The sequence below is a fragment of the Ceratotherium simum genome, chromosome 9 (genome assembly GCF_057802395.1).
Source record: "Ceratotherium simum simum isolate JZ-2026a chromosome 9, ASM5780239v1, whole genome shotgun sequence".
NCBI lineage: Eukaryota > Metazoa > Chordata > Mammalia > Perissodactyla > Rhinocerotidae > Ceratotherium > Ceratotherium simum.
In genome coordinates this window covers 50336658-50349477 of record NC_141908.1, presented here as the reverse complement: position 1 = coordinate 50349477, position 12820 = coordinate 50336658, and the positions used below count along the sequence as shown (strand labels likewise).

The following is a 12820-nucleotide window of genomic DNA, read 5'->3' as shown; positions in this document are numbered from 1 at the left end:
GGAACGTTTATCTTTTTCTCCCTAACTGATCCCTTCAGAATTCAGAAAATCTTAGTAAGTCTTCTTATTTTCCTAGCAATATAGTTATTTGCATAAGTTCAATAAGAATCTGTTCTCCTTGTAACAGGGCACAATTGGAAACATTGGTTATATTACCAAGGCTTTGACTGGAATGTCATACTTAAGAGTATCCATAATCTCAGATATGACCAGACAGCTTTAAGGAATTAAGATTGACTTTATGGAGCCAAAAAGCTTCTTGGAAAAATTGGCCTGGTACCTTGCTTACAAGGGTCCCAGCAGCCTTACCAGGTGAGTAAGGAAGGTCACTTCCTGGCAGGTGCAGGAACCTCAGGATATTTCGGGAACCTTGAGAAGAGAGGAATTCACTCAAATCTATAGGTATTGAAGGTGAGTCTGATAGCAAGTCCTTGGCTTGGCTTCCTGGCCTCCAGAGGCCTTTAAAATGTTCAATCTGAGATTCTTTATGAAGTGTTCTAGAAAAGCAGATTAAATGAGCCTGTATGGTCAACCACTATTCTTACTGACTTACGTAAATGACCAGACTAAGTTTATTGAAACTAGACTTCTTTTGCAAACAAACTAGTCTTTATTCAGCTAGCTTTGGTAAAAGTGGGGGTGATTTTAGAGAGAAAAATTATGTTTAAGTAATACACCTTTGTGGATATTAGATTCTAGTGCTGCTCATTGTCTTTCAAGGTTTTGTTTTCCACCTGTAAACTGGACTGGAACCTGAATTCTTCTCGGTTCCTCCAATATCTGGCTATAACTATTGAAACTAATGTTTCCAGTTTTTCTCCCACACTTCTGACTTGGAATCATTAAGTACTAAAACTGTTTTCTTTTTTTCTGAAGCCATGCAAGCACTGCAATGGCTTATGTATGGACAATCTTTATACCTTTCGCTGTATGGGCCACTCAGAAAGATCATTAGAGACATTCAAACTGTAAACTAGGAAAATCTGTCAGACTGCCACTGCCTGGTCTCATTTCATCTGAAAATCCTTTGAGCCAGAAATCTAGACATATCCTTGACTGGCTGCCTTCAGAACTCAGAAACTGGGATTACAGTCAGCTCCAATCATTGACCATTGTTTTTCTTTTGTTTTCATAGAAACGCCTCTTATTAAATACCTGATTGCCTTCACCACAGGCCTAGCTCTGGGAGCCCACCTGAATCACCACTTAATTCTAAAATGAGATACAACTGTTTAACTGAACTGACTTGTTCTCAGAAGTAAGAGACTAGATGGGTGAGATGGAAGCAATCTACCAACCCAAATTCTAGAATGTGAAACTTCTCAGGAGGTTTCAAAGGTGGGACTGAGGGGTTCACAGGACGCCTCCCCAAGATGTGCCACTTTGGCATGTGGATTGTTTCGGGCTGAAGGAAACTGAGACCCTGTGAGCTCAAGAGAAACATTTACCTCTCTCTTAAAGAATTTAAATTAGGGGCTTTGCCCATAATAAGTTATTATCAGAAATAACTTTTTATGACCTATCTATACAGCAGGGCAAACATCTAATTACTAAACTTCTGCTCTTCTTATTGTCCTGTAAATTACCCTCCTCTCCTCTGAAGCCTCAGGCCTCTATCCCATTCCTTGACTCAAAATGGCATATATACCTCACTTTACCTTTCTGTCTCTGAACCTCTCATGTATGTGTGGTTCCCGTATGTACACAATTAAATTTGATTTTCTCCTGTTATTCTGTCTGATGTCAATTTAATTCTTACACCAGCCAGAAGAACCTAGAAGGGTAGAGAAATTTCTTTCTCCCCAACAAGACTATAAGCCAATCCACACACTAAGGATGGTAAAAAGGAATGAAAGGAGGTCAGAAGGTATTCAGGACCCTGATGATATCATTGAACAGCTAAACCAATATTAAAAATAGCTTATCTCAATTTTTTTTGTGAGAAATAAACAAGCAAATGTATTTGGCGATGGTTCTCAATTGGGGCAATTTTGCCCCCTAGGGGAATTTGGCAGTATCTGGAGACATTTTTTATCGTCACAACTGGGGGAGAGGGGCTAATGGCATCTTAATAGGTAGAAGCCAGGGATGCTGCTATACATCTTACAAGGCACAGGGATAGCATTCCACAACAAAGAATTCTCTGGTCCAAAATGTCAGCAGTGCTCAGATTGAGAAACCCTGGTTTAAGCCACTAAAAATGTTTGTTTGTTTGGCACTCATAGTCAAATGCATTCCTGACTGACAGATTCCCTCAACTGGGAAACACTAAAAACACACCACGGGCCAGACACCATACCACGTGAGATGATAGAGATACAAAAATGAGTAAGGTCCACTCCACCCCCTCAGAAGTTCACAGTATAGTGGGGTACACAGACATGTTAGGATAAAAATAAAACTATACACTCGAATACAGAGATATCAAAATCCAGTTGTGGGAACACAGAAGATGGAACAACTACCAGCTTGGGGGAGTCCAGGCAGGCTTCAAAGGGAAGGTGCCTGGGCTGGAGATTGAAAGGTGGCAAGGAGATGATCTGGTGAAGACTTTCCACCAGAGAAAAGAGAAAGCACAAATGTCAACCACTGTGCATGGGCCTGGAGGGTCCAAGGTCAGGCTGACTGCACTCTAGGTGTGTGAGGGAGAATGGTGGGGAAAAAATGAGAATAGTTGATTGGGGCCAATTATAGAAAGCCTTGCCTGCTGAGCTAAAGGCTTTGGATTTTATTCTGTAGGCAATGAGGAGCAGGCACAGATTTTTATTCATGAAAGTGACATGATCATCTTTATATTTTTATAAACATAACTCTGCTGTCAGAGTAAGGAATCACATGGAGTAAACAGACTAGAGTTAGGAAGATACTTTTGGAGGCTAGGCAAATATTCAGCTAAGAGACTACCATTAACATTCTGAAAGTATTGCAGGGAGTAGCCAAAAGGAAAGAATAAATGTTTAGGATTTTCTGCATCATATGTTCCTTTGTAATCCCTCCAAAAAGTATTTTCTACTAATCCCATGATGCTGAAGGCAAGAATGTGCCTTCTCCATCTTTGTGTTCTCAGCACCTTGTACAGAGCTTGCCATATCGGTAGGTCCTCTTTACACATTTTCTCTTGATAACAGGGAGGATATGTTGACGGCCAGGAACTTGGAAGCTCTGTGGATTGGTGGGTAATGAGACATGCACATCTGCCTCTTGAATTCATCCAGGGACCACTCTGAAAAGAGCCTGAAGGAGTATGAAGTCAAGGGTCAAAATCCAAATATGAAATACTTGAAAATAAAGGTCACCTCCAAAAAAGTCTGGATGTCTAGAGTTGCCCCAGATCTTCCACTGGCAAAAATATCTGGATCTCCAAGAATTGCTCTAGAATCCAAGCAAGTCAATTGGTCAACTCTGAAGATGCCTTCAGTGAGAAATTTTGTGCATCTTCTTTCTGAGAGTATAAATAGATAAAAATGGCAAGAATAAAGCAACTTTGTTGAAGGGGCAAGGGGATTGAATCATTCATTCCACATTTTCTGAGCACCTGCTATGTGCCAGGCACTCTATTAGAGATGTGGATACATACATAAAGGCTGAGGTACATAAATGGTTTTTTAGTAGACATTTCTCATGAGGGCACTTGTATTCTTCACAAATGTTAAGAAGCAACGATTGTGTCCGCAATGCTTGGCATTCACAAGGCTTCTCTGTAGCTACTAGCAATCCTGCTACTACTTGGAAGGTGGTTATAAAATCAGGTAACTGATTCACAAAACAGTCACACCAGAACGAAGAGGTCCTAACAAATGTGGTTCCTTTTAAAGATCACTCCTTTGCCAACAACTTGGGAGGTTACATCCTTAAGAATGCTCTATTGCCACAAACGTTTCAGGGACTCATTTTTAGAATCAATATCTGAGCTTCCATTTTAAAATCAGCCTCAAAGTTTGCAAATTTTTGTCATGTGTGTTAATTTTTAGAAATAGCCAAGATTAATTCAGAGCCAAGTCTAATAGAAAAGGTGGTCAAACTGGGTGTTCCTATAAGTCAAATAAAATAATTGTGTGCTTAGGTCTGAAGGAAGCTCCAAAAAAGTAAATAAAAAATATTTGGAGTAAACAGCATGGTTTGTTGGAATAAATGTATGGTTTCTAAAGCTGCTAAGAAGATTACCCCCACCCTCAATGAATATGAAAAACTAGTACCCATTCTATTAAACCACACATTTAGACTCAAATTCTTCGATTCAATTGTATGTTCTTTCTGCCACTGCCAGGGAACTCTACAAGCTTACAATCTTTCATTAATTTCATTTTAATTACAAAGGGAAAATATAGGAAAAGAATAATCAGAAATATTAATCATTGAAAGGGAAGATCTTAAAGAAAGAAAATTTAAGGTATTATGCACATTAGGCAGATCTCAAAGAATCCCAGGATTACAGTACACAAAATCCCTCATGAAAGAGAAGTGGTCTTTCTTAGTTGGAAATTCCCTACATCATGGTATGCAAAACTATGATGTCCTAGGTCAGGGGAGTAAAAACAAATCTTAAAAGAAAATTAGATGTGAATAATAAGAAAGATGATATACATTGAATAACATTATTTTTGTATTTTTAATTTTTCTCATTTCTTAATTTTATTCATTCATTTTTTAAACAAGTAATACACTCAAAAAACAACTGGGTAAAGACGGTAGATTGAACACATATATTTACTTTTTCTCCCTCCTGAAACCCCAAAAAAAGGATAGCAAGAGAATTTTTTAAAAGGTATAAGTCCTATGTGAAGACAAAGAGAAAGGGGGATAAGAAAGGAGAGAAGATAAGCACAATAAGATTTTGCTAACAAGAAAACAGATGGAAAAATGGTAACAGATTTAGCAGACCTGAGAATGCTGAATCCTAAGCCATAAGGGGGAAAGATGAGAAGCAACTTGATTTATAACAAAGAACTGTCCACACACACACGCAAAGACGCAGAAATCGACAGACCCTGGAACCTCTAAGAGTGTGAGTGAGGCAAGAGCTAAAACACCAGAATTTCTTAAAAGTTAATTAAGTAGTTGTATCCCCAGATTTTCCTCCCCAACTCTAGAGTTGAGTTTTCTAGAATAGAAGGTTTCTGCCTGTAATCATCCAGAGTTGAGTAGTACTGAACCAAAAGCAGAGGGAGTAAGTGAATACTTATACATACTGAATGTGGAGATTCCCAGTTCTCTTCTTCCACTGGGATCTCAGAACCTTGGTAGCTGAATCTAGACAGAAGGATAGTTATTAGAATCTTTTTGAGGGCACATATCAGTCTTTTTATTGACTGATTGAGTAAACATTACAAAATCTTTATAATTCATTTGGGTAAGTGGCCATACGATGCTATGTTTGAGCTGCTGCAGCCAAGGAGAATATCACGGGAATGCCATGGAGTCCATAATTCTGCCCAGAGGGTGAATCTGATTCAGCTTGGGCTTCATTTAGGACATTATACTTACTGCTAAAAGGAACTGAGGTGAGGGAGGGCTTTCTTTTATTGCCCCAAAGAAGCACAAAGCACCAGGTTGATTCAGAACCCAAAGGCAGCTGGCCAATGACTAAATGCAGAGATTGTACAGGAAGATGGAAGAACTGCAGACTCATAGAAATAGAAAGAAGCCTTTGTTGAGGGAATAACAAATTATCGTGAGAATTTTGCAGTATGAAAGAGAAGAAGCAGTCTTCTTGAGCAAAGCAATTGCTAAAGGCTATACTTAAAGTACAAATAGAGGCTAAGAGAGAGATCCTAACAAAGGAAAGTGACATCCAGCACAGTCCTATGTAGGACAAGACCATCAAGACCCACACTGATGAAGATCAGAGAAAATTATCAAATGCAAGAAGGTGAATTCAAACTGGGCCAGAACAGACTGTGAGTTTTCCCTAATCCCTTAGTGAAGTAGAGCTGGAAACTGTTTTCAGAAACCCACCGTATAGCACAGCTGTGGTTCAAAAAACAAAAAAACCCAAAAAACAAAAAGCCAACTATGCTTAGGTAACTCTATAGTAAACTATATATAGATCTTTTTCCAAAGTTAACATTGTTATTGTCAACAAAACTTTTATTCTTCTTAGAAAATTCTAAAGACTTCCTCTAGGTAGATAGCTACCTGGGTTGGGGTGGACCTTTCTGCACTGTTATAACTGATTCCAGCGTACAGAATGGCCAAAACAAGGGGTAACGGATGCCTATTGTTTTAGCCTATCCATTCTCCCCCTCTCCTTCCTTAATAAAGCCCGTCAGACCATGGTTCAAGTGGGGCTGACTCTATTCCCTGGCACTTGATAGAAGACCCTGCCAATCATTCCCCTGGGCACAGTTATAGGTTTAAGCATGAGCATGTGACCCAAGCTGAGACAACCAGAGAGCTTCTTGTGTGGGAACTCTCAGGAACTTGCTTGCTGCTAATGTCGCTAAGCATATAGGATGCTTTCCACAGGAGCTTCCAGGGACCATCTTTGCAAACATGTGAGGAAGAATTGCCTAGTTGACAAGAAATTCAAAAGGGAGGAAAGCCAAGCTGATAAAAGGAAAAAGACAATGGCTGGTAAAATTGCTTGATGCTCTGGATCCAGACATATCTTTGAACTTCTTAGTTATGTAAGCCAATATACCACCCCTTTTAAATTTTGTTTCAACTTGTTTGAGTTGTTTCAGTGACTTGTTATTGAAATATTTCTGACTAATATACTGAGAAAGCAGCCTGCTTTTACAGGATATTGCCTTAATAAGGCATATTTTGTGCTATGTTAGGGAGCTCTAAGTGAGTCCCTTTTTTCTAGAGTGTGAGCTGAGAGGTGGAGAGACAGGAGAGAAGAGGCTGGAAAGGCAGGCAGGAGCCAGAGCAGAGAATCTCCCTTGTCCTATTAAGCTTGTCTCTTTTTGGGAAAAAAAAAAAAATCAATGTTTGCTGTAGAGAGAAGGAAGGCAAATTTGTTCAAATGTCACCTTTTTAATGTATTAAACTCTAATAATAGCATTTTCAATCTGGGTTAGAGGCTTTTGATAAACTTACTTATGGTTTCTTACCTTTTCTTGATAAAGAGCTACTTATGATTTACCTGGAATCTTATGCTCTAACAATCTAAATTCCACTTTACATTGCAAGTTAAACTTACCCATAACAAAGCCAGCTCCATATACTTGTCATGCACTTCAAAACAGCAAGGACTGAGCCAGCCCTAATGGTCTAGTGGTTAAAGTTCATTGCTCACTGCTTCAGCAGCCCGGGTTTGCTTCCTGGGTGCAGAACCATACCACCTGTCAGTTGCCATGCTGTGGCGGCAGCTCACATAGAAGAGCTAAAACAACTTATAACTAGATATATAACCATGTACTGGGACTTCAGGGAGAAAAACAGGAAACAAAAAACAAAAAAATCAACTAGGACCAAAGAGTCAGTCAGGAGATGGTAAAAGAAGATAGTGATGAAGGAAAAGGAGTAAGAGTTTGATTCAATTCAATAAATGTTTATTAAACACCTAATCTGTGTCAGGCACTGTGCTGGACAGTACAAATATAAAGTTGGTTGAAAAATATCCCTGCATCCCAGGTGGTTTATGTCAAGATAAGAGACAGGCAGCTGGCTAGTTGCCACTACAATGTAGTAAGTTCTACCAGTGAAGCTCATTGGAGGGGCTCATAAACTGGGAGCTGGGGAAGTCAAGGAGGGTGTCACAGGGAAGATAATGCCTGTTCAAAGTCCTAAGGAATGAGCAGGGGTTAGCTTGGTTAAGTCAGCTGACTGACGGCTTAGAGAAGGAGGATTCAAGCAATATAGCATGAGTAAAGGCACAGAAGCATGGAATGGCATGGGATGTTTATAGAGCTCTAAGTAGTTCACTTCTTGCTGGAGTGTGAGCTGAGAGGTGAAGTGGGAAGACAAGAGAGAAGAGACTAGAAAGGTGGGCAGGGGCCAGATCAGGGAGACTTTCTTGTATCAGGCAGAGGGGCTGAAGCTCACCCAGTGGAAGTTTGGATGGTCATTTCAATTAAGGATTTTAATCAAGGAAGCAACATGCTTAGATAGGAGTTTTAGGTAAATCATATTTTGGTGGCTCTTTGGAGAACAGAATAGGCAGGAAGTCCATTTAGGAAGCTATGTCAAAAGGGTGAGCAAAAGAGATTTAAAAGACCTGGAATAGATATAGATCAATGGAATAGAATTGAGAATTCAGAAATAAACCCTTACATTTATGATTAATTGATTTCTAACTAGGATGCCAAGACAAACAGGAGAAAGAAAAGTCTTTCCAACAAATGGTGCTGGGAACACTGGATATCTATGCACAAAAGAATTAACATGGACCCCCTACCTCACACTATATATAAAAATTAATTCCAAATAGAACAGAGATCTAAATATAAGAGCTAAAACTATAAAACTCTTAGAAGAAAACATAGGAATAAATCCTCATGACCTTGGATTAAGCAATGGTTTCTTAGATATGACACCGAAAGCATGACCAAAAACCAAAAACAGAAAAACTGGACTTCATCAAAATTAAAAACTTTTGTGCTTCGAAGGACACCATCAAGAAATTGAAAAGACAACTCACAGAATGGGAGAAAACATTTGCAAATCATATATCTGATAAGGGATTAGTGTTGTAGATAAACAGAATTTGCTACCCCAAAACTGTGTCCCTTCAGCTTGAGGATTATTTTGGCTGATTATTTTTAAGAACAAAAGACTCAAGAAGAAATTTGACCTTTCCCCTAACTGCCTACAAGAATTTTAGAAGTCCTGTTCCAGGAAGGAAATATCACCATAGATAACTATAGTATAATATGAACTAGGTGTGGTAGGCAGGGAGGAACCTAGAAAGGCCCATTTGATCAAAGTCCCTCCATGTCCCATGTCTCTGCAAGGCATGGCAAACACTTGTTTACCAAACATTTGCTTTTCCATCTCCATGTGAATTGCCTTCCTCCACTTTGAAGTCCCAAACCACTACCCACTACATCTTCCTTTGGTTTTAGCTGAGGATGGTATTCAAGGTGAGGGCTTTGGCCATTTTGGCGAGTTACTCAGTCTTCCTGGGTTTCTCCCATGTATACTGTTATTAAACTTTGTTCAATTTTCTCCTGTTAATCTGTCTCATGTCAATTGAATTCTTAGACCATCCAGAAGAACCTAGAAGGATAGAGGAAAATTTCTTCCTCCGCCATGGTATCCAGAATATATAAAAATCAACAATTAAGTCGGCAAAGGACTTGGAAAAACATTTCTCCAAAGGAGACATACATATGACCAAAAAGCACATGAAAGATGCTCAGATTAGATAGTGGTGATGGCTGCAAAACTTTGTGAATATACTAAAGCCATTAAATTGTACACTTTAAAAGGGTGATTTTTATCATATATGAATTATATCTCAATTAAGCTGTTGCTCTTATTATTATTAATAATAATAAAAGGGCTTGGGAGAAGGGATGGAAGATTAATAAAGCCTTGGGAGAAGGGATGGGAAATTCCCAAGGAGAACTTGTTGACAAACTTTAGCAGTTAAAGTCAGCAGAACCTGGTGATGGACTGTTTGAAGAAAGTGAGAAGTCAAAGGTGACACCCAAATTTCTGGAGGAGAAGCAGTGGAGGAATAGAAGGGAAAATGAGATGAAAGAGATATCAGAGCACCATGGCTCTCATGCTACCATGAGAAGAAATGGAAGTTACTGATGAAAAAGAAAAGGGAAGAGTTTTATTTTGTTCAACAGGCATTGATTTAACAACTAATATGAATCGGGTCCTGGGAGACAAAATTCTCCCTCCTGTGAGCTTGACTGGGAGAGGTGGGCCTTGTTGGAAGGCTTAGAGGCTAAGTAGGGCCTAGGAATCTGCATGCAACCCCTGAAAATCTTCAAGATGTTGGCTCTGTGTATTCCTGTCTTCTTGTCATGCAGATAAGGAAACATCTTTTACAGAAATGCTAGGTCACTTGCCAAATATTATATCCAAAAGGAGACTAGAACTCAGATCCCCTTACTAAATCGCAGTGTTTACTATAACAGTTTAATAAACAAACTATTAGACGTTGAACTGAATGTGCTGTTCCTCCTTTAGACATTTGCCAGAACACATCCCAACACATGTAGTCATATGTGTTTGCCCCAATGAAGATCTTCTGCTGGACTCTGCTTCAGAGCCCATTGACCATGAAGACAATGAGTGGTATAGTCATTTTCTGTGATGTCACTCAACAGTATGACTTCCAGGAAGTTTTAGCTACCTGCCCTGCACTGCCAGGTGGCCTCTTTCATGCCTAGCTAAAAACAGATAAATACTTCTAACCCACCTCGCCCCACTGATGAGAAGGTGTTGCAAACAATACTTTCCTCGAAGGTTCCATGAATGGAAAATAGGAAGGGCGCCTCTGAGTCATTTTGCCAGAAAATTCAAGGATGATGGGACAAGGAAGCATTTTAGGTTTGGCCAAGTCTGCAGACTTGGGTGACTTGGGTGACTTGAGGAAGTCCATCCCCATTGGGGAACCTGACAACATAATCCCCAAAACACTGCCTTTCAGGTGTGCACGTCAGGATTTCAGTCCTGAATGCCAGAAAACACAAAAAGGTAAAGAGTAACATTAAACAGGTCTTTATCTTTTACTTACCTCCACCTGATAAACTATGAATGGCTCTGTTCCCTGCCTTTGATTGTTTTGTCTGCATATTTCCTGCTAAGAGTTTACAAAACAGCACTCCTGAACAGGAAGATAAGAGGCGCATCTATTTGTTGAATAACATCAAGGGGAAAAACTGCTAACTCATCCATTTTGTCGTTAAGTTGCTCAAAAGGATCAAAATACCAATTAACTTGCTGGCTCAGAAATCTTTGATACCCTCAGATTTACTGACATTTTGAAACTCTTGTACATACTTGCCTAATGGCTTTCTGATTACGAACAAAGAAGTGCCAATCTGTTTAGCATTTGACCTGTTTTCTTAAATATTTTTATGTATTTAACACTTAGTGGCTAAAAATACTTAACTAGTCACATTCATGAGCTAAAATAATCTTTTTTTTTCTTGTTCCACCTCCAAATTTAAGAGGAAAAAAGAAGTTCAAAGACACTTTTTTTTAAAAAGCCATTTCATTCTTATTTTCAATTTAAAAGCTCTCATTGCAAGGAAATTTTTTTACCCTTTTTTCTCCATGGAATTTGGTGGCATTTGGAAGACTTGATGAAGCAAGCTACCATATTAGGATACATTATTTTCTGAGAAAAAGTTGGAAAAATGACCTTGGGCGTAACTTTCAGAATGGTGGTAAAAAGAAACTAAAGATGGCTGGCGGGGTGCAGCAGATTTTATAATGGATTTTAATTTTCCTCTCTGGATATCCTCAGACAGCAGTGCTTCTCAGAGGTGGTTTTTTGTTATTGTTGTTCCTTATTTCTTCACAGAAAGTTTTGTGAAAATTCTACCTGTAATCACATGCATATGCAAGGCATGCCTATGGCAGTTCAAAAAACAGCAGCATTTCTTTCTCAGGTGAAGGCAGTTTCTGGGTTTGGAAAGCTCCATAGCAATTTATTGCAATAAATGCTGATTGAATACAGTGGACTGAGGAGATTAAAAGTGTGGATGCTGAAGCCAGACTGCCTGGCTTCAAATTTTGGCTCTACCACTTACTAGCAAGAGACCTTGGTAAAGTCAATTTCTTTCTGTGCTTCAATTTCTTCATCTGTAAAATGGGAATAATAACAGAGCCTAGCTTACAGGGTTGTTCTACAGATCAAATGATATTATACTTTTGGGACATTTTAGGAGCTATGTAAATGTCAGCTATTATATTATATCATGCCAGATCCTGGGAGAGGAGTGGGTACCTGGGTGCATTTACATGTGTCAGAATCTTGACTCACTTATGGAGGGATACTTTCATCATGCCAATTAAATATCTGGAGATTTTGAAACCTAAGGATACAACATATAAATATCTACGGACATTTTTATTTTTTAAATGTGATCAGAAGGGAGCTTAATCTGTCCTCTAGATCACTGCAATTTAGTTGGAGCACAATAAAAATGCAACACTTAAGCAAGTAAATAGTAGCTGATAACTAGCCAGTGACACCTTTGGAGGCAAATGGGCAGGAGGAGCAAGCCCAGGGGATGGGGATGGCCTTGGCAGAGCTATATTTAACATAACGTATTTCCCAAGATGCAGGCCTGACCTTTTCACAAACTCTTCAAAGAGGATGCGGTGGGAATACCCCTGCCGGCGGATGCTGACCGTCTCCAGGATCCCCGTGGAGCGGAGCTGGGCCAGCACTCTCTCTCTGGAGAACTTCAGCGCCTCTCGATCATCATTGGGTTTGATGCAGCGCACAAAGTGGGGCTGTCCAACCACCATTTTGGAGAGTAGATCCATCAGAGAATACTAGCAGGGGAAAAAACACTCATGAAATGAGGTTACCACGAATGTAATGGATAATTACAACACAGGCCTGCAGGGGCCTCCAGAGCAGTTTGTTCACAAACTGCTCAAATAACTCATGGACATTTTTGAGGACAAACAAGAAACCAGCAACAGGGGATAATAACAAGTTCTGACAAGTACTTATAGCTGCCTGCAGATTTAAACGCATTCTTTAAACATCACCTAGTGCCAAGCAATAGCCCCATGTGGCAGAGAGTTAGCTGTCTAAGAACATCCTTAGGTCACCCCATAACTTATCACCAGAACTAGCTTGTCTCTGGTATTCCAACATGATGCTCCACAAACTGTATCTGTAATTTAAAACGTCCAGCTTCAACCTAAGAACCACCAGAAGGTCTAAGCAAATCCT

General features: G+C 39.5%; 1 protein-coding gene across 1 annotated transcript in view; it reads right to left on the bottom strand.

Moving 5' to 3' along the window:
* The window catches only part of MYO3B (myosin IIIB), a 429858-nt gene that overhangs the window by 148151 nt on the left and 268887 nt on the right, over positions 1–12820 (bottom strand). The window contains exon 26 of the mRNA XM_087434928.1: positions 12206–12411. Within this exon, the coding sequence (XP_087291054.1) occupies positions 12206–12411 (206 nt within the window). The remainder of the gene's footprint in view (positions 1–12205; positions 12412–12820) is intronic.